We start from the raw sequence: 22,431 nt of genomic DNA, 5'->3' as shown, positions 1-22,431 counted from the left end.
TGATCATGAAAACATGTAGTGGATTGGAAGAGTGTAATGGATATTCAGGTTAAATGTTGATAATACTCTGATGTGGAAGGAGAGAAGAAATGGTAATAAAGTCATTTATATGAAGATTGTGAAATCCTATCAATTATTCCTGGGTTGTAATTAATAAGGTAGGAGAAAGCTGAATGACACGTGAATGTGAGGGTCCTGGTGTACAGATGATACTATTGAATGACAAATGTGGCACCATCTGTTTAAAGAACAGCTGTGACAGTCAACGAGAAAGCCATGATTTCTAAGTGCTTCCCCTCCCCCCTCCCGAACTGTTCTGTAGCAATAGAACAACAGTGTGTTAGAATATTGGAGGTGCTGAAAAATTCCACACTGATGCAAGGTTCAAATATTTTAAATTTTATTATGCCCTGTATTTCTCAAACTTAGCTTTTGCATGTCATTTGGTTTAAGAAAGCATTTGAGGAATGGTCTATTGTAGTTTAGTACTCATCTGATTATGACATTGCGTATGTGTGGTTAGGATACAAACGCTGATCTGTGGCTTTTACTTGGTTTAGTTAGGACTCTTGAATACACTGTGATCAATGTATGGCTTTAGCTGTTGTAAAACATAACGGCTCTTCTGTAGGTTCAGGCTGCCTAATAAAGATAGCCCCAAAGATAGTAGAAACAAACAGTGCTCAATGAATGTTTCCATAACTGAACTGCATTTTAGTCTCATAGATTTTACTCTGATGAGAACAATTATTGCTATTGGAAGATATCTAGATATGCTGAGAAACTTATCTTGATAGCTTGAACTAAAATCCATAAGATTTTGGTATTAAAGTTATAAATGTACTATGTAAGTGTATTTAATGAGTAACATCTATTATGGACACTTTCCTTGAAGGAAGTCTGAACGTTCTGCAGAAGTTATTTCTAATTTAGTAATGGAAGTTTCTTTCTTTTTCTTTTCCTTTTTTCAAGGTAGGGTCTTGCTCTCGCCCAGGCTGACCTGGAATTCAGTCTGTAGTCTCAGGGTGGCCTCGAACTCATGGCGATCCTCCTACCTCTGCTTCTTCAGTGCTGGGATTAAAGGCATGAGCTAGCATGCCTGGATTATTATTATTTATTTATTTATTTATTTATTACAGTCAGAGAGAGAGAGAGAGAGAATGGGTACACCAGGGCTTCTAGCCACTGCAAACGAACTCCAGACACATATGCCATTATGAGCATCTGGCTTATGTGGGGCCTGGAGAATCAAACCTGGGTCCTTAGGCTGTACAGGCCTGCGCCTTAATCACTAAGCCATCTCTCCAGCCCCACCCACTTTTTGAGACAAAATCTCACTCTAATCCAGGCTCACCTGGAACTCATTCTATGTACCAGGCTCATCTTAAAATTGCAATAATCCTTTTGCCTCATCCTCAGTAGGCTGAAATCACAAACATGTGCCACCACACTGTTGCTTTTTTAAAAATTTTATTTATTTGAGAGCAACAGACAGAGAAAGAGGCAGAATGGTAGATAGAGAATGGGCACAACAGGGCCTCTAGCCACTGCAAAGGTACTCCAGATGCATGCGCCCCTTGTGTATCTGGCTCACATGGGTGCTGGGGAATCGAGCCTCGAATTGGGGTCCTTAGGCTTGACAGGCAAGCACTTGACCACTAAGCCATCCCTCCAGCCCTACTGTTGTTTTTATTTTGACAGATTTTTGTCATTGCTACATGTCATCAAAAGGCTGGAGAGATGGCTTAGCGGTTAAAGTGCTTGCCTGCAAAGCCTAAGAATACATGTTCAAATCTCCAGGTTCCATGTAAGCCAGATGGGCAGTGATGCAAGCGCACAATGTCGCACATGTGCGCAAAGGGGTGTGAATGTCTGGAGTTCACACACAGCAGCTGAAGGCCTTGGCACACCCGTGCTTCTCTCTCTGTCTCTCTTTTTGCTGTCCGCCCCATCTCTACGAAATCTTAAAAAAGAATGTTTTTAGTGTATTTATCCCAAGTTGGTTTCTATATTGTAGAAAATAATATAACTCTACAAACATAGTAGATTCATTATGATTGGTGGTTGGAACATGGTTGTCATGGCTTTTCTACAGATTTTGTCATTGTGTGTTTGTTTAAGTATGTTTGATCTCTAAAGCCTACACAAGCATGAGTAAATTTGAAGGATGATATGTAGCTTTCTGTAAGTTCTTTTTCATTATGTAGTGCAATCACTAGTGATGTGCCAAGGTTACATTCTGGAACTGATAGTGTTTAGTGGATTCTTAAGTACCCTTTTGGTTCCTCAGACATAAAAATGTAATTTGAAGACTGGGGAGATGGCTCAGTGGTTAAAGGCACTTACTTGCAAAGCCTGCTCTCTCCAAGTTCATTTCCCCAGGACCCACATATAGTCAGATGCACAAAATGACACACACATCTGTGATTCTTTTGCAGTGCAATAAGCTCTGGGCCCATAGTCTGTGTTATTCTCTCTCTCTCTTTCCCTCTCTCAAATTAATTAATTAGAAATATGTAATTTGAATGTGGTTAATAATTTCAGAGACCAAGAAAAGTAACAAGATGACAATTTTGTCATCCAGATATGTTAGAAAACTTTCTAGTTTTATTGAACAAGAACATGATACTAAATTGAATATATATTACCTTTAATTCTTGAAGAATGGCATGTATACTAATTAATTTTCTTATTATTAACTTAGAGTTAACATGTTTTCATTTTCTGTAGTTTTATATTTTTTTCTAGAATCAAGAAGTAAATAATTTTGTAAGGTAATACCTTATAGCTATTAAAAGTGATCTTTGTGGACATTCTGATTACTTGTCATGACATTTGTAGAAGCTATAAGCATGTTGAATAAATTGATATGTTTCAGATAAGTTCAAAGAATTTTTTCAGTGAACCCTCATCATTGATATCTTCCGGTTGCTTTTTTCTAAATATTTAGTTCTGAAGGGAAAAAAATACAGTGTCTTCATCATGCATTTTACTTTGTGACTGCACCATGAAGATGAAGATACTATTGATTTGTCTTAAGTAAATAAAATGAGAATATTATATGAAGATTCTTAAGTTCTCAGCATGCATATATATATGTGTGTATGTGTATATGTGTTTGGGGGTGTGTGTGTATATATATATTATATATTATTATTATTTTTTTTGCTTTACAGACTCTTTAATTCACTAATTGCTTTGGAGAAAATAATTGGAGATTCTGCATTTCTTCTCATCTTGAAGGACAAAAACACATACAAGTCTTATTCTTCTGAACCCTTCCTGGAGATGGTTAGTTGATCTCTTCTGTAGTCATTATAAACATATTTGATTGTCTTATCCTTAAATTGGAAAGGGGTACTATTTAAAGAATTTGTACCATTTTACATAAATTATATGCATATTCTTTTTATGTGTGTCTGAATTTGATTTCTGATGTATATGTTGTTCTAATGAAATCTCAGCCTGAAGAACAACGCAGTGAACTTATTTCAAAGTAGATACATGAAGCTTTTCGAACACTATTACTGTGGTGTGGTATTGTTAAACAAATGGGGATTGTTATTACTTCTTCTCCTTGGCTTTAATTAGGAACCTTTTGATATTTGGATTTTTGTAAGCCCGTTATCTGTTCTCACTTGAACTTAATGTTCTTTAGGGATAAGTCACCCAAGTACTAAGTGCATGGCTAAATTATGCACACAGATAGTGAGGGGCTTAGGGAACTAGGAGACTAGGTAGTGCCGCAGCCCTGTGCCTGATTGTGTGGGCCTTGAAAGACCTACTCAACATGTGGACCCCCATACATTTTTCTGTAAAACAGAATGGGAATATCTGCCCTGGCTTCTGTAGTTGTTGCAATTAGATAGAAGAGACAATAAGGCAGAAATATGAGACAGGCTTTTCTGCAGCAAGGAGGAATGGTTGAGAACTTAGTTAATTGTAACCCTCACACATCCACCTTAAAACCTGGAGACTGTAACAGTTATCATTAGAATGGTTTATGAATGTCAGGGCTTAGAATTTTATAGGTAATTTGAATTAGCACATGTGGAATCACAGATACAGCTTTTAATTTTTCATAGACTGGTGCTTGTAATCTAGGCATGATTATAAAATTTCATTTTAGAATTTTAATAAGTAGATATATGTTTTATAAGGATATGAAATGTAGGATACAGAAGTCTTATGCATAATTGTGTCCAACACTTTGATATATTTGGTTCCAAGATGGAACAACTCTATGGAATGTAGTCCTGGTAATGTATGTTATACTAGAGTCTGAATCAACACTTCGCTTTTCCCTTTCTCCCTTCCCCTGTCCCCTTCTCTGTCTCTGTCCCAGGATATTCATTTTGAATTTTGATATACTTTGTATATTTGGAAAGAGGATTCTTTTTCTCTATTTATTGTTCCCTTCTCAAGGTTTTCCAAAATAGGCAATAATGGATAGGTAATTTTGGTACTTTTAAAAGTAAAATTTTGGGGCTGGAGAGATGGCTTAGCGGTTAAGCGCTTGCCTGTGAAGCCTAAGGACCCTGGTTCGAGTCTCGGTTCCCCAGGTCCCACGTTAGCCAGATGCACAGGGGGTGCACATGTCTGGAGTTCGTTTGCAGTGGCTGGAGGCCCTGGCACGCCCATTCTGTCTCTCTCCCTCTATCTGTCTTTCTCCCTGTGTCTGTCACTCTCAAATAAATAAAAAATGAACAAAAAATATTTTAAAAGTAAAATTTTGAAAATCCATTTTTATAGGATATGAAGCAAAACTCACAAGATTCTCTGCCACAGAAACATATAATACAGCTGAGTACAAGGGATCCAAGGTAAATCCATAATTCGTCATGAATTTTTACCACTTTTCTGGCTTTTTTGTTGTTCTGTGTTTGTTGTGGTTCTGACCTTTTAGTCAGTTCATAGTTGAGACAGATTTTCATTAATCAATTAATTTTTTCATGATGCTAGCGTATCCAGTGTTCATATCTGACACAGTTATTGGTATACTGATTGGGGTATTATTACCTTATATGAGAAGCTAACTTAAATATGCAGCTTGTAATAACAGTTCCTCATCTTTGTCATATTCTTTTTAAATTACAGCACTGTGTGTGTGTTGAGGGGTTGTATGTGTGTGTGTGTGGAGATGCTCTCTCCATTCAGAGGCCAGAGCAGAACTTCAGGGTTTTCCTTATTGCTCAACATGGTTATTTCTTTGAGACAGGATCTCGCCCTCAACTTAGAGCTGCTGTCGGTTATTGAGCACAGTGATCTGCTAATACTAAGTTTCTTCTTTCACTAAAGAAAAAAAAAAACTGGGTACAAGGGAAAACAGTGTGTACATGACAGGTTGATCAAGACAGGGGAGAATCTAGACTGGGGCGATGGCTCAGAGTTTAGGGGCTTACTTCATAAGCATAAGGACCTCTCAGACCTGAAGATGTTGAATTAGGTTCCTCAGAACCTACACAAAAAGCTATGCACACCTGTCACCCCATCTGCCTTTCTTGTACTTAGCCTAGTTTTCATTCCTCTCTGATCTCATTTTGTTAATGAAAGAAGAAATGTAATATGTTCTCCTTTAACATTTTCACTAGAAACTATTTATTTTTTATAAAATGGATGATAAAGTTGCTTATTAAACAAACACACCCCGCTTAATTGGTTGCTATGTCTGATTTATACAAGTGCTTTGTTTTTATGGTACTTAACCCACATGGTTTTAGTGAACAAGTATTAGGTAGTTATTTTTTTTTTAATTTTTTTTTGTTGTTGTTCATTTTTTATTTATTTATTTGAGAGCAACAGACATAGAGAGAAAGACAGATAGAGGGAGAGAGAGAGAATGGGCGCGCCAGGGCTTCCAGCCTCTGCAAACGAACTCCAGACGCATGCGCCCCCTTGTGCATCTGGCTAACGTGGGACCTGGGGAACCGAGCCTCGAACCGGGGTCCTTAGGCTTCACAGGCAAGCGCTTAAATGCTAAGCCATCTCTCCAGCCCATAGGTAGTTATTATCCATGAACTCAGACATGCAGTCTATTTTAACAATAAAACTTTTTCTTGTCTTAGTTACACCTCTTAAAATTTAGGAATAATTTTAAAGGTAATTCATAATTTTAACTAAGTTTATTTTACTAAAATTACTTTAAGTGAAATAACAATACTAGAAAATATTTAAAGTGCGAGTAGAGATGATATTTTGATTGATCAGTTAGTAAAGTCCTGTTTTGCTACAGTTTTTTCAGTAAGGGAGAGTCCTAAGCAGCTTATACCTTAGAATAAGAAATCAGAGTACTTTAGTAATATTAAATGATCAAGGCTGGAGGGATGGCTTAGCGGTTAAGCACTTGCAAATGACGCCTAAGGACCTCGGTTTGAGGCTCAATTTCCCAGGACCCACATTAGCCAGATGCACAAGGGGCACACACATCTGGAGTTTGTGTGCAGTGGCTGAAGGCCCTAGTGCACCCATTCTCATTCTCTCTCTCTCTCTCTCTCTCTCTCAATCTCTTTCTGTCACTCTTAAATAAATAAAAATTTAAAAATATTTTAAAAATTATCAGTAACATAATTGAGATCATATGTGCTTTAGATTGCCATATCCTAGCATGACAGGATAAGGATTTCAAAGGAAATATTAGTTACCAGTTGTTCTCTTTGTTTTGAAATAAGGAATGTTTAAATATATTTGATTTTACATGTTCTTTCTTTCTTTCTTTCTTTATTTATTTATTTTTGGTTTTTTTTTTAAAATTTAATTTATTAGTTTTCTTTTCAGCAAATACAGGCAGTTGGGTACCATTGTTTAGGCTCATCCATGATTTACCCACTCCCAATGGACCCTCCTTGTTGATGTACATGGGTCGTGCATTGTGGAGTTAGCACAGTTATTGGTATGATAAATGTCTCTGCATATCATGACCCAACATGTGACTCTGACATTCTTTCTGCCCCCTCTTCCCAAAATTTTCCTGAGTCATGTTGGGTTCATTTTTGGTCTGCTTCAGTGCTGAGGTGTTGGGGGCCTCTGAGGCTCTGGCTCTCTGATTTGGTAGGAGTTGATTTTTCTCTGCGTTGATCTCCTTCCCCTTTGTGCTGGTATCTGGTTCATCAGGAAAAGAGCACCCTTGCTTGTTTTGCCAATTTTCCTTGGTTTCAGTCGGGCCCCTTTTGAGGTATGTTGGGGCAGCTCTCTCCTTAGGATCTGTATCTGTCTGAAAAAGAGAAGCAGATTCTCCAACGGAGTTAGCACCCAGAAAATTGAGATAACACTTTTTTGATAGAGAGTTTAATAGGTGTAGGCCCTCTTCTACTCCATGATTGATGGTACTTGATAGTGGAGAGTGGGCTTATGTTTGGATATGGTGATATGGTTCTGACTTGTTTCCCAGCTCCAGCTATGGGTCTCGTACCACTGAGGGGATCAGTTAGCCAAATCAAGAGCAGTTGGTTTCCCACCATTGCTGTGTGTCACTATTGCACTTGTGTGGGCATCACACCAGGTTATTTGTTGCTAATTAGGTTAGACCATGAGTTGCTTGGACAGATATTGGTCATTTCCCCCAGTCGCCCATGTAGCACTAGACATGCTGACTGTCTGTGGACTGACTCTCTCCTGGCTTCCAGCCATGCTGTTCAATTTTATGTGTCAGCTAGTATGGAGTCTTCAGCAATAGGGTCTTATCACTGACCTTTGGTGGGTCATCAAGTACTCTGACAGAAATGTTGTATGCTGGATAAGTTGTGGAACCAAAGTAAAGTTCTTGTATTTTAGTTATAATTAATCCTCATATTGACACTGCTTTTTAATATGTTGGTGAGGGACTCTTTGGCTTTAATTATTATAAGAATCATAAGTGATGATTAGATGTGACTGATGCCTCATTCTTGCTTCTCTGTCTCCGATGAGTACATGTTGTGGTGGTAGGGCAAGCCAGGGGTCACAGCAGGTAGAGTAAGAGTGGATTCCATTTGTTTTCTTCTTTATACTGCCCTGACCTTAACCAGGAATCACTGATAAATGTTAGCCTTACTTACGATATAGGAAGAAAGGCAGAATACCAGAATCATTGTAAAGAAGAAACACTTCTGAAATCTATCACTGATGAATCATAATTACAGCTAAGCATAAGTGGAAGTTTCAGGCTACTAGTAAAATGGTTGCTTTTTGTTGTTCCTTCTTACATAGTTTATATTTAACTTTTGTGTTTATCTTATTTAATCACAGAGCTTTTCTATCAGATGTCAAACCATCATTTTTTATAGTTAGGTTGATTGTAAGTACTTCTGCTTGTTGGATTTTATTGTTGTATTTCTATTCATTTTGTACTTGAGAACTTCATGAGAGCTTTATTTTTGCCTTAAAATGTCAGTTTTATTTGCTAGTCATATTTTACCCTAGTTTTTTTTTCCTAGATAGGGTCTCACTCTGGTCCAGGCTGACCTGGAATTAACTATGTAGTCTTAGGATGGCCTTGAACTCACGGTAATCCTTCTACCTCTGCCACCTGAGTGCAGGGATTAAAAGTGTGTGCCACCACACCTGGCTTACCCTAGTTTTTTTAAAAAATATTTATTTATTTTTTTGAGAGAGAGTGAGAGAAAGAAATGGCATTCCAGGGCCCCAGTCACTGCAATCAAACTCCAGATGCTTGCACCACCTAGTGGCATGCATAACCTTGCTCTTGCCTGACTTGTGTGTGTCTGGCTAACATAGGATCTGGAGGCTAGAACATGGTTTCTTAGGCTTCACAGGCAAGCACCTTAACAGCTAAGTCATTTCTCCACCTCTACCCTAGTTTTTTATTTCTCAATAAAATCAGCAATAACTAAATTATAAAAGCCCTTAAAAGAATCTGATAGTTTTACTTAGCATGTCCTATAAATTAAATGGGTATTCTTGGTCTCCATCTTGGGGGTTTTAGAAGTGTGATGGAGAGGCATTCTCATATTCTTCATAAGTTTTCTATAATGCTTACGGGTTTAGCTTTAATTATAGTTCCTATTTGAGTAACAGTTTATTAATGTAGACAACCACATTGTTCATAATAGGGAAGATAACTTCCAAGGAGGGTGAAAAATATCTTATTAACATATAAAGTACAAACAGATTATGTAGAAGTAAACATGTTATATGTGGCATTAATATTGTTTGGGTGTGATTAGGAAATAAATGTCTAAAAACAATCCTTAGGGAGATCGTAATGTTAAAAAGGTCAAGAAGTTCTGATGTTAAGCCCATAAATTTAAATAATACATGTAAATGATTTGGTCATGCTGGTGGCAGTGTTAATTCTTGCTATAACCTAACATAATTCAGTTTGTATTTAGAAAGTACATAATCTGCTGCAAGTGACATTAGTATGTATTGATATATCTGAATTGGTATGGGCTGGTAAGGTTATATGAGCAATATAGTATGGGGATTCATAATTTTATGTAGAAATTAATTACAGTTAAGAATTAAAGTGAAGGAACCTTGCATAAATGGTCTAGTGTTAAGTGCTTAAAGATAGTTGCTTCTGGTGCTTTTGCAGTCAAAATTTTCTAAAGAAATTGGTGGTAAGAAATAATAAGAAGACTTCCAGAAGTAGTCTCAGTAGACACTAGTGATGCAAGGTGAAAGTGTACGATAGATAAGGGTGAAGACTAAAAACTCATCCGACAGCATATTCAGGAAGGACCAAAATAAACTGCCATAGACCAGAAAGCTCTGGGGTTTGACCATTCATAACGAAACTTTTCTGTAAGGGGGATAATCTGAAATTTCATCATGTAAACTATCAGAATGAAACTGAAACATGTTCTGTAAACCTAAAACTATAAAATGATGCAGCAGTATAACTTCAAACTACCTCATTTGTAATTTGATATGAAAGTCCAAGATGGAGGGTCTCATCTGCTAAGGACCTTTTTGCTGCATAATCTGATGCTGGAAGATGGAATGGTAAGATTCTGTGTGAGAGTGGTCTGGGTGGTGGTGGACTCAAGATGACTAACAAAGCCCTCGTTACCTATCACCTCTCCCTGAGCTCACCTTCTAACTTACATAGTGGCTGCACCAGTTTACACTCTCACCCATAGTGAACAAAGTTCACCTCTTCCCATAATCTTGCCAGCTTTTTTGTCACTAGTTTCTTTGATGATAGCCATTCTGACTGGGGTAAGATAAAATCTAAAAGTGGTTTTAATTTGCATTCCCCCAATGCTAAAGATGTTGGTCCTTTTTTTTTTTTTTTAATATCTGCTAGTCCTCTCCCTCCCCCCCCCTTTCTGTCTCTCTCTCTCTCTCTCTCTTTGTGTGTTGAGAACTCTGTTCATTCCCTTAGCTAATTTGTTGATTGGCCATTTTGGGTTTTTCCCCCTTTGGTGTTTAGTTCTTGCAGTTCTAGATGTGTTCTAGATATCACCTGTGGTCTTAGAAATAGCTTGCAGAGAGCTACAGAATGAAACTCCCATATATAACCAGCTGTACCACTCCTGGGCATATATCTAAAGGACTTTGTGTGCTTCCATGGAGATACTTGTACATCTATTTTTATTGCTGCTCTATTCACAGTAGCTAGGAAACACAATCAACCTGTGTTCATCAACTAATGACTGGATAATAAAGTATTTGTACAATGGTATTTTATTTAGTTCTAAAGAAAAATGAGGTTGGCATCTTCCTGGAGCTGGTTGTCAGGCTAGCAGTGAGAGCAGTACAATTGTTGCTACTTTCTCTGCAATGTTCTTTGGACACCTTAACATGCAGTAGAGGTGAATGTCTTGTGGTAGGTAGTCAGCTGTCTTTTCTTGGCTGTTGATGGATCCTGAATCTCCCCAGTATTCTCTGCAACATAAAACAGATTCTCCTACCAAAACTAAGAGCAGCTTAGATTAAAGGGGGCAAGCATAGAGATTTTTTGATGTGTGTACCCACTTTTAGACAAAGAGCTGCAGAGGCTTTCTCTAGATTGTCTTAAGTTTCCTATCCATGGGATTCTGCCTTGGTTATCAGTACCAGGTATGAGTTCTCTCCCAACTGAGCAGGTCTCATGCCCAATCTTAGAACACTAGGTCGCCCTTATATACTGAACTGCCAGTATTGCATGGTGGTGTACTTCTTTTCTGGTGGCTAATTTTGTAGCCTGTAAGATCTGCTTATTCATGCTGTTGGTGACCATTATCCCCCAGCAACTCCCCTAGCACTGTGGTCATTCGAAAGTCATCAAAGCAGAAATCCAGACTCTATAGAGAACTCAATAATGAATCAAACTTTTAACACACCAGCCAAGGCTCAGGGAATATTGCAGAAGAGGTGGAAAATTTTTAAGAGCCATGGGGTTCTGTTTGTGTTCAGATGATTCGAATATGAAAAGGAAGATTATTCCTCTTAATTGCCTTTATAATATGAGAATGTATTAGTACAAACTTATAAAATATATACTGTATAAAAATAAAAAAAAAATTTAAAAAAGAAGAGGCAATGGTGGTCCATAGGGTACAAGTGGGAAGGGTGTGAGAAACATCAGAGTGAAGCCTAATACTTTGTAAACTGATAATAAATTAAACGTCACTTTTCAGCACTATTTGAGTTTCTAATACATGTTCATATACTAAGAACAAGTTCAACAGAACAAATGCTTTTAGTTTAAGAGTCACTTATTCAAACTAGTATTGCAGATTTGCCTTTAGGTGCTTTTAATATATAGTAAGACATTTATTGGAAAATAATCCCTTCCCTTACAAGAGAGAGAAGGAATTAATGTATCCATGGAATTCAGTGGTTTCTAGGTTTGTGAAACCTTCGACTATCAACCAGACATAAAGTAGTTAATTCCACATAAAACCCTGTGTGTTGCCATGGCCCATTGCTCAGTGAATGGCTCTCCCTTGGTAATGCCATTTAATGTCACTTGTTATTTCATGTTCCGTGGTTTCCTCCATATGTGTTTTCTTTTGGATCTCAATTTTGATTAGTATTCTTATTCTTGTTCTATTTCTCTCTGTTCTGGAATGCCAGAGTAAATTTTTAGTTCACCTTTTATTATTCTTTATCAAGTGAAAGTCTTGAATTGTACCTTTCCTGATTGCTGCTGCTGCTGCTGATTTGTTATTTTGGATTTGCTTCTGTTACTGTCTCACTCTGAGCCATCCTTTATGCTCTGCTTGAGTGACATATGGCTACTTGCTCTTAGGTCTTCAGTTTCTTTATCCCCTAATTTACTACATATCAGTGTCTAAGGCATACTTAAAAACAAAGATCTGAGAAAATTACTTTTTATCTTGGCATACCTCAGGGACATTTTAGGTTTGTGAGGAAAGCGTGCTCTGATAGTCATGTCATAATACTCTGTTGTTTAAAAAATACCCCAAAAGTTGATTTCTTAAATACAGTCTGTATTCTGTTGTCCATTTCTTCATTGGGGGTCTCCCATATCATTGCAGTCAGTCAGGAGTTGTGACTGGCCCTCCCCAAAGCTTTGCTGGGGTGAGTGTCCTAGGGGACTATATCACATTTCTGGAAGTTGATATTGCCTGTTAGCTGAGGGTTTGTTCCTGTTGTCAGCTGCCAGTGTTTACACATGACCTTTCTAATCAGAGTGGCTGTTTTCTAGGAGTTGTTCAAGAATAAGAGTCCCAGGAGTGAGACATTTGGGAGTTTTCTTAGTGGGCAGAACCAAGGCTTATTTGGACTTAACCTTGGAGATCCTATATGCCATTTATATTGCCTCTGTTGGTCAAGCAAGTCACTGGGGTTAGCTACGATTCAACAGGAGGATGGTTGTTTCTGTTTCTTGACATGAGGAATATATACATGAAACAAAGAGATGATAGCTGTCATCTTTGGAGACCATCACTAATGCCCTCCTGGCTGTTGCAGCTGACAAAGCATCCAAGTACAAATAAACACTATTCCTTTCCAAGACATTCAAAGTCACATCCCATTTTGGTACTGGCCAGAATTTTCATCTCAGCCACATCAGATATGCATTAGTGGTTGACAGTGCCTTAATTCTGCCAGTGTAATTATTTGAAGATAATTCCTCTAGGTTGTTAACTATTTTGAGAGTAGAAGCTATTTTTATTAATAATTTTTTTAGTTAACACACAAAGTAATAGATGTCACTGTAACACTTTTACCTTCATATATTTTTTAATTTGTTATCACCATTGGGCTTATGACTATTGGATTTAATATAGTAAGAATTCATTATAAGGATTTATTTGAATACATATAATTGTTGGCTTAAGATACTATTAAACTTTATATTCCAGCTATTGATAGAATATGGCTCACCTTTCATATGAAGATATGACCTACAAGTAAAAAAGAGATTGGAAGTTTTATCACTCTTCATTTGAGATTTTAAGGTTTCATATTATGACACATGGCAAACTCTAGGTTTCATCTAATCATTGCATTTGTATAAAATTAACACTGCTGAGTTCACATCTTGAGGGAGTCTTCAGAATGAGGGTATGTAAAATTGTCCCACATACCTGAATGAGTTGACCTTATCAGATTTGTTTTTGTATGTAGAACCTTTTGCTGTTATTGGTTATTTGGGGTATTTTTTAAACAACAGAGTATTATGACATGACTATCAGAGCACGCTTTCCTCACAAACCTAAAATGTCCCTGAGGTATGCCAAGATAAAAAGTAATTTTCTCAGATCTTTGTTTTTAAGTATGCCTTAGACACTGATATGTAGTAAATTAGGGGATAAAGAAACTGAAGACCTAAGAGCAAGTAGCCATTATGTCACTCAAGCAGAGCATAAAGGATGGCTCAGAGTGAGATAGTAACAGAAGCATATCCAATTTGTTATTGCTTATTGCTCTATTTTGCATTTTTAGCATTTTATTATAATTGGATTACTTGGCCATAATTATCTACTAGTAAAATGGGGTTCAAGGTTTCATGTGATTTTTCTTTCCATTTGTTAGCCATGTCATCAGCATACCGGTATACTAAGTAAAACTGTGTCTAAGGAAGCATCTGACATGTCGAACTTATTGTTGAACTGTAAGTTTTAAATGAAGACCAAGCTCCCAACCTTATTTCTATTTTAGAAATGGAATATCTAGAGAAATAGAATTTGGTGACTACTCAGATCTTGGCAGCTTTAATTATCGTAGCATAGATTTGGTAGAAGCATCTGTGTCTTCCTTATGAAATTGAGATTTTACAGTTTAAACCACTGCTGTTCTGATGACTTTAATGTGATTCTGACGAGAAGAGCTGTATGTGCCCATGTGCTATATGATTGTGAAGAGATGTAGGTGTTAGCAGTGATAACTTGTACAAGAACTGAGTATCACTCATGGGTTATAATGGTTTAAGCTCAAATCCTGTTATGTACTGGAAAGCTAGTATGGAAATGTCCTATTGGCTGGGAGAAAAGTGTGGTAAGTCAGGAAGTTTAAAAGATTCCATCCTTGAAAATGATGGGATATATGTCAGTTTACCTAGGGGAATTCAAGAGAACATAATGGGACTATGATTTGACACCCAGGAACCTCAACAGGTTTTCTCATCCTGAAAACAGCCTAAGTATTCTTACCTTTGAATGGTGCTAGTCTACTGTCGGACGATCAGGTTACTGTAGAACAGTGCTGTATTAGATTAGGGGTAGAATTCAAGAATTTGTCTCTGAGATGCTCTTCTGTTTAAATATAAGCTGCATTTGAAAAGCATCCATGTTTTTACTTTATTCTGCTATATTTTGCTCATATTCTTTTCAAGGTATAGTTTGATCAGTATTCTGATTACCTAAAAGCATGGCTCATCCTGTCTTTAATACGTTGGGATATTTTTATCAATGATGTCTTGCTGAAAGACTGAATAGAACATAGGGCATTCTTTAAATAACCAGAAGGTTCCAAGGGAATTGGAAGTATATATATTTAGCATATATTTTCCTAAATTTTGAGGAAAGGATAAAATCTTTGGCACTACCTTTCCCACAGTATTCTCCCCCCTCCTTACAATTTCTATTTATTTTAAGACATCAGAATGATGAGTATGAATTCCTGAAATATTGTTTCAACCTTTTATTGACATGGATGAAACTACACCTATTACATTAGAAAAAAAATTTTGACACTTCCAATTTACATGATGGCTGAGTAGGGAACCTGAGACTGACTCTCAATTACCTATGAATGCTCAGGAACACTAATTCCTTGGGATGACAGTATCACCACAATCTAAACAATCCACAAAGTACAAAGCTGATAGATCCAGACTGAAAAATGCAATTGCTTGCTTAGCTAAGAGTTACAAGTAAATACAGTGTGCGGGTCTCTAGAAGCAATCATGAAGATGAATTACTCTTCAGTTTCAAAACATTTACCCCTGAACCTTTGAAATTTTGGCTTTCTGTCAACTAGAAGAGTAGATAAACACTTTTTTCTGCAGGAAGGGTACTGATCTTCAAAGCTCTTAGCAATATCTCCTTCCCCTGCCAAAAGCCTTTATTAACCATTCTCCGCTTCCTTGACAAGCAAGCCACATAAACTGACACTTTGTATTCCTTTTCTAAGACCCTGGAACTTGGCAGGCCAGCACATTACATTCTATTCTTTTAGTTTTTGAGTTCTATGATTATCAATTATAAGTTACTTATTTCCAAACCAGGTTTTTTGTTTGCTTTTTTTCCCCCCATGATTGGTTATTGCTCTAGCCCAGGCTTACCTGGAATTCACTGTGTAGCCTCAAACTCATGGCGATCCTACTACCTCTGGCTCCCAAGTGCTGAGATTAAAGTCGTGCGCTACCTTACCCAGTTTGGAAATCAAGTTTTTATCATAACTTTCCTCTCATAATTTGATTTATTTTTATTAAGTTGATGACCTATGCTTAAAAGCCCTCCTTGTATGCTAAGTCTTCTGTTTTGGCAAGATTTAACACAGACAAAGCACAGATAAATACTGATCAGATGATTTGAAAAGAATTCCCAATAATATAGAAATGGTCCAAACCCAGAATTTTTACATATATACATACCTAACTGTACTGTACAAGTCTGAGCTTCAAACCACAAATCATTCTTCATTCGATTATGCAGAAAGTGTAACAGAACTCCAGTTAGGAGGCCAACAGTTAAAGCAAAGACTTTGCTTTACTATAACTAAAGTACACTAGAATATGATGCACATTTGTATGTTTTATGCTAAAGCAAAAGGTTGAGGATAATAAACATTTATCTTAATGATTTCCCTATTTAAACACTCAGCTCAACTTTAACATTTCATCTGACAAATGTATTGACAGCCTTGGTCACATTGATGTGAGGGCTTTCACTGAGTATATTTTATAATGAATTGGGAAACTGATTCTTCCAGAGATAAACTAGTTAGGAACAAGTTGTGACTGATAGTAGATCAATGGTCTAGGGAAATGTTTGCTCAAGGAAATTGGTTTGGTTAGCAGTATAGGTCAGATGATTACTGTGATGTTCTGTGCTGAGGAGAACACCTGAGCTGATTTGGAAGGCTGAATAGCAGTCAGGCACAGACACCTTGGATGCTGGTGTTCTAGGGACTTTCAGTCAGGTTGCATCTGTGCATGTGAACTGGCTGTTGCTTCTTTTCATCGCCAGATCCTTTTTACATCTTTCACGGTGTTGTTAACAGACTGGTTATTTCAGTTCTCCTGTTGCCATCACCCTTGCTAAAATATTTTGCACCATGAGCACAGAGCCTTATTGGCTTTTGAATCTACTGGAAGAAAACTGACACACTTCAGGTGTTGAACAAGTTTTTGTCCATTCTAGCTAAGAAAGGGACTTTAACCAATACCAAAATGAGATACCACATGTAGCTTTGGCAAACACAGAGTCTATGTGGGCATCTACTTCTTTCATAGATATTAAAATGGAAGGGAATCGAAGGAAACCTGTCACAAAGCTCTGTTAGTAACTAAACTAGAGACAGCAAGAAGACAAAAATACCAGGGATGTAGCATAGTAGCAGCAGAACCGTTGCCTAGCATGCATGGCCAAAGGCTGGGTTTAGTCCTGAACACCACAAAAGAATTAATACAGTAAATAAATAGGTAATTAAAAACAACTAAAAAATAAAATTTTAAAAAGGCAAGAGGATATGGAAAGGGGAGGAATGAGCTAAGTAAGAATTGTTTTGCTCATTGTAGTGATATCTTCAGTACAGATTCCAAACAGTGAAGCTGACGTGAAGGAATGTGAGATATCAAAAATGCTGTTCAAGAATACACAGAAGGCCTTGGCTTAGTGGTGCAGGACTGTAATCCCAGCACATAGGAGGCTGAGACAGGATATGAGTTCAAGACCAGTCCAAGATAGATAGATAGATATATGGCAAGACCCTGTTTCGAATCAAACCAACCATCAAAAAAAAAAAAAAAAAAAGACAAAGAAAATTGAGAAGAGACCTTATTTTGTAGATGAAGAGCACTACATTATGGGTAATATAAATAAAAAGAGGGAAAGTTAGATAACAGCTATCAAAAGAGGTGGGTAGGCTGGAGAGATGGCTCAGCAGTTAAGGCTCTTTCCTGCAAAGCCTAGCAACCTGGGTTCAGATCCCAGTACCCATAAGCCGGATGCACATAGCTGTGCATCTGGAGTTGATTTGCAGTGGCAGGAGACCCTGGCACATCCATGCACATTCATTCATTCGTTCATTTTCTTTTTCTCTGTATCTCTCAATTTATAAATAAATAAGATATTTTAAAGATTTATTTATTTATTTATTTGAGGCAGAGAGAGGGAGAGAGAGAGAATGGGCATGCCAGGGCTTTTAGCCACTGTAAACAAACTCCAAATGCATGTGCAACCATGTGCATCAGGCTTACGTGGGTCTTGGAGAATAGAAAGTGGGTCCTTAGGCTTTGCAGGTAGGTGCCTTAACCGCTAAGCCATCTGTCCAACACAAAATATTTTCTTTTTATAAAAAAGATGGATAATAGCCAAAAATCTTTAATAGCAAAAAATGCCTGTGTTACCATTACAATCTGTAGTAAACAGGGCATGGAACTATAAATTAGCTGATTTTATTAAATCTTTAGTTTTTTAAGTTCTACGAAGAAAATTGACTTACTTGAATTAAAGAAATTTTGAATATTTGAATGACATAAAGAAGATATACTTGGAAAATAGGAAATGATTTATTAAGTAATGAAATTTGTTGGTGGGGAGGGTGAAATCTATGGGAAAAAATTGCATGTATTACTTGATAAAGCATAAACTTGATAGAAGTTGTTTGGAATAATGAATCTTTATGGGGATTTTACTTATATTTAGAATCATCTTGAGTTCAGTGTTATCCTCTTCTAAAATTATAATTTTTTTGTACTTGTTGACCTTCCTTCACTAATTGATACTGTTTCTTGTGTGTAGAGTGATTTATTTGATATTGTGCTCAACCACGTATAACAGAAACCATATTGCAGTGTCTTCACAAGAAAGCAGCTGATTTTTCCTATAAGCCAGTTTCAAAGTAGGTAGAGAAGGGTTCTTGATATGTTCCATGGTGTCATTCATGGTCCAAGCTCTGTTTACCTTCTCATTCTGAACTTTTAGTCCTGGCTGTTAATCTTGTGACTTTGGAGAGTTCATGCTTCTCTTCTGCATCTGCAATCCTTTCAGAAAGAGAGTCAAGTGCTCGCTTTAGCAGCACATATACTAAAATTGGAACGATACAGAGAAGATTAGCAAAAAAAAAAAAAAAAAAAAAAAGAGAGAGAGAGAGAGAGAGAGAGTCAAGCAAAATTGGAAGTCTTTACTGAACTAGGGTCGCAGTGCATTTTTCAGAATTTCTATTTAGTACAATTCTAATACATATTGGTCAAAAGTATGCCATGTGGCTACCTGTGCTTAGGCACAGGGAGCATTTTTTTGTTCTATATTGCATTTCTTTTCTTTCTTTCTTTCTTTTTCTTTTCTTTTCTTTCTTTTTCTTTTCTTTCTTTTTCTTTTCTTCTCTTCTCTTCTCTTCTCTTCTCTTCTCTTCTCTTCTCTTCTCTTCTCTTCTCTTCTCTTCTCTTCTCTTCTCTTTTCTTTTCTTTTCTTTTCTTTTCTGATGCTGGGTGGTGGCAAGAGCCTTGAGGGTCTTGCACATGCTTGGTAAATATTGTACTACTGAGTTATATCCGCAAATTCCTTTTGATTTTTTAAAAGCCAAAACTTGCCAACTTCAAGCAAATGAGTTTTTCCCAGTCAGTTAGGGTTATTGTGTAGGCACTAGCAGCCTTTATCCAGATTCATTAGCTGGATCAATGAGTAGCTGCCAGAGTTTCCCCTAATTGGCTACTCTTCCCTATACCCTCTACTTCAGAGATTGGGGTCCTGTTCTGTATTTTGTCGAAGTATATCTATGTTGAATAAATGAGCTGGCTGTGCTACTCATGTCTTTAAAATTTGACTTCAAGATATACCAGTAGACAAATCCTATCAAATACTTATTGATGAATTTGAGAAATTTTGTTCTTATTCCAAAACATAATTGGACAGTGGCAAAATAAAGAAGTGATAAATAGATAGATATATAGAGCTTATAACATAAGAAATGTACATACATACATATATACATACATGCATGTTAGGATTTGGGGTATTCAAATATCAAGAAAATGGAGCATTAAACAGTTACAACTTCTTAGTGACACATTTTAGGACCATGTTAAAAGATAGTTTTTCTTCCCTGGTTCATACAGTCTTATTGAATGATGTGTTCCTGTGTTGTACAGCACACTTATGGTATGTGTCCATGTTTTCTTGACCCTTTCATTTATTTATTTTCACTTAGTCAGAACCTACATAAGCAAGGTCTCTTTTTATAGTAGTCTGTGAAATAGGACCTGTATGGTCTGCCCCTGAAAGTAAATCTCTAGGGTTTTACCTGAAGCCTTCAGGGATAAAAATATTAGAGGCCTTAAAAAAAATGGTTAAAGTGGGCTGGAGAGATGACTTATCCACCAAGGCACTTTTGCCTTGAAGCCAGAGGACCCATGTTTGATCTCTCTCCGGATCCCATGTAAGCCAAACACACAAAGGTGAGGCAAGCACGAGGTTGCACATGCACACTAGGTGGCACAAGCATCTGGAGTTTGATTGCAGTGGCTAAGGATCTGACATGCCAATTCTCTTTCTCTAAAAAGTAAACAAATAAAAATAAAAAAATTAAAACATTGGTGAAAGTAATTGTATGTATGACATGATATTGCAGAGTCTAAGATTTCTGAATGTTTAAATTCAAACGCAATAAATATCTTATGTAAAATCAGGTGAATTCAGTTTAGGTTTTGCTACCAAATGAGTTGTGGACAAAGCCTTTCAATATTTTTTTCCAGAACTTTTTAGATTTGGCAGATTAGAGGTAGAAGATGTGTAGAATGATGATTTGAGAGAATTATGAAATTGCTTAATTAGCAGATTCCCTAAAGGAAGCATAGTGAGAAGATCTTGGCAGTTCTGGTGGTATTTCATTCTGTCTGTCCCCCGTGCTTGCCCTTTCTCTCTGCCAGGTTCCAGTCCCAGGAAACCTTTGCTGGTAGAGCAGTGCTGAGCCACATTTCCTAAGTTTGAAGCCACGTAGCTGACTCAAACTTTGTGAGGGTCCTTTCGTCTACTTCCCCTATTGTAGCCAGCTTTCTGACTCTCCTATGAGCTTTCTTGTTTTCCGAATTTATTGTTCCATTTTTATTTTTATTCCATCCTTGCAGCTCCTGAAATAATATTTTTTATAATTCTCCCATCAGGCACTTGCACATGTATGCTGGTCATCCTAAACAATATAATTCTATGTTAAGTACATTTTTGCTGTCATCTCAGAGCTTAAAGGAACGGTTTGTCACTAGGCCACTATCAGTCTTAATTTTAATTTAAATTATTAATTTAATTAAAATAAGTTATTGGTTTACTTCATTAATTGAATCATTAACATTAATTTAATTGATGTACTGTATGAGATTTGTCTCCATAGTGAATCTAAGGGATAGTATCTGAAGTGATAACTGTTTTCCATGCTATATGGCTTTAAAAGACTCGCTTCTCAGAGTCTTCTAATGAGTCTACTGTGATTTGTTTCTTTGGAACAAAATATTTTCAATTTTATTTCTGCAAGTGATAAAACAGACTGCATTTAAAATGATGGTTTTAAGTTTTATTTCTTGAAATGTGACAACTAAGTAGTTAAATATTCAGAGAACACCTGCTAAATTGCCTGGCTAGTCTATTTTTTAATTGTCCTTTATATTTTAAATCAAATTGTCTTAACTAGCTGTGTGACAGTTTATCAGATTATATGAGTAATTAAAATTTTAGACAGTGGGTTTTAGTTTTGTGATTTGATGATACGATGTGACTGCTTGGGGCTTACAACATCTTGAAGTTACCCATCAATAACCGTAATCAGGGAAGTGCAGAAAGTGGAAGAAAATTATATGCCAGTCATGTAGAATTGTAATAAAGTCTTGTGATGTCTCAAAATATGTAGTCAGAGTAAGCTAAGCATAATGAGTACCATGTACATAATCTATAGGCATTATATTATCTTTAGATAACTTAAAGAAAACTTTAAGAGCAGATAGTATCAAAGAATACCTGGCCTTAATTTTGATGTGTCAGTCAGATATTGCAAATTTCAAAGTTTTATGTTTGGTATGCTGGCATCCTCCCCCCCCCCCCCAATTTGAAGTTGCATAATGCACTAGAAAGTGTTAATTATTTGCATTATAAGACCATTTTAAGTGCTTCCATTGGAGTGGGGAGTTACTGATGGTTATATGAGCTCCTTAGTCATGTTTCCAGCTTCTTGCATACTTAGTTCTCTCTCCAGTTTCTTCCTTCTTTGAAACTGCAAAGCTAGTTAACTGAAAGCAGTTCAAAGCATAGAGTAAAGTGATGTAGCACATTTTAAGGTCTTCCATTCTGAACTGGATTTTTTTTCCCTTCTAAATGCAGATTAATAAAGCGTGCACTACAAGAGGAACAAGGAAAAGGAGTTTAGTGAAGGTATCCTGATCCTGAAAGAGTCAGGGAGGGCTTCAAGCCCATCTTGGACTTCAGAACACTTCACAACTTTGTGGTAAAAGTCAAATTTTAAATAGAGCCTTTGGACTTGCATTTTATACTGATTTGGAGAGTAGCCTTGTTTTTTTAGGCAACAAAATTATTTTTGTATTTTTGTAGGGCTAGGCTATTAAAGAAAGACATTCACTAAGGAAATAAATATGGATTTCAGATTTATTGCAGGTACTTAATATACAGTCAGTCATCCAGGCAGTTGATTGGTTTGTGTTTTTCTTCCAAATGTGTTCCTTATCCCTTGTGACACTATTTGCGTTCACTGTGAGTGATGTGTCTCTGGTGCTTTGTATCAGTTTGTTGGATTATGCAGTAGGGATTCTTTTCTAGAAACAATTTTGCTTCTAAACATTTTGAAATTAGAAAGTGGTTGGCATTTTGT

General features: G+C 36.8%; 1 protein-coding gene and 1 pseudogene across 2 annotated transcripts in view; both read left to right on the top strand.

Annotated features, from left to right (window-relative positions):
* Positions 1-22,431, top strand: part of Man2a1 (mannosidase alpha class 2A member 1) — a 186,840-nt gene that overhangs the window by 92,131 nt on the left and 72,278 nt on the right. For both annotated transcript variants that reach the window (XM_045132451.1, XM_045132452.1), the window contains exons 11-12: positions 3,177-3,291; positions 4,753-4,823. In XM_045132451.1, the coding sequence (XP_044988386.1) occupies positions 3,177-3,291; positions 4,753-4,823 (186 nt within the window). The remainder of the gene's footprint in view (positions 1-3,176; positions 3,292-4,752; positions 4,824-22,431) is intronic.
* On the top strand, positions 18,624-18,679 carry LOC123454347 (annotated as a pseudogene).

Source organism: Jaculus jaculus, chromosome 13 (genome assembly GCF_020740685.1).
Source record: "Jaculus jaculus isolate mJacJac1 chromosome 13, mJacJac1.mat.Y.cur, whole genome shotgun sequence".
In the NCBI taxonomy this organism is placed as follows: domain Eukaryota; kingdom Metazoa; phylum Chordata; class Mammalia; order Rodentia; family Dipodidae; genus Jaculus; species Jaculus jaculus.
This window is presented reverse-complemented; position numbering and strand designations above follow the sequence as displayed.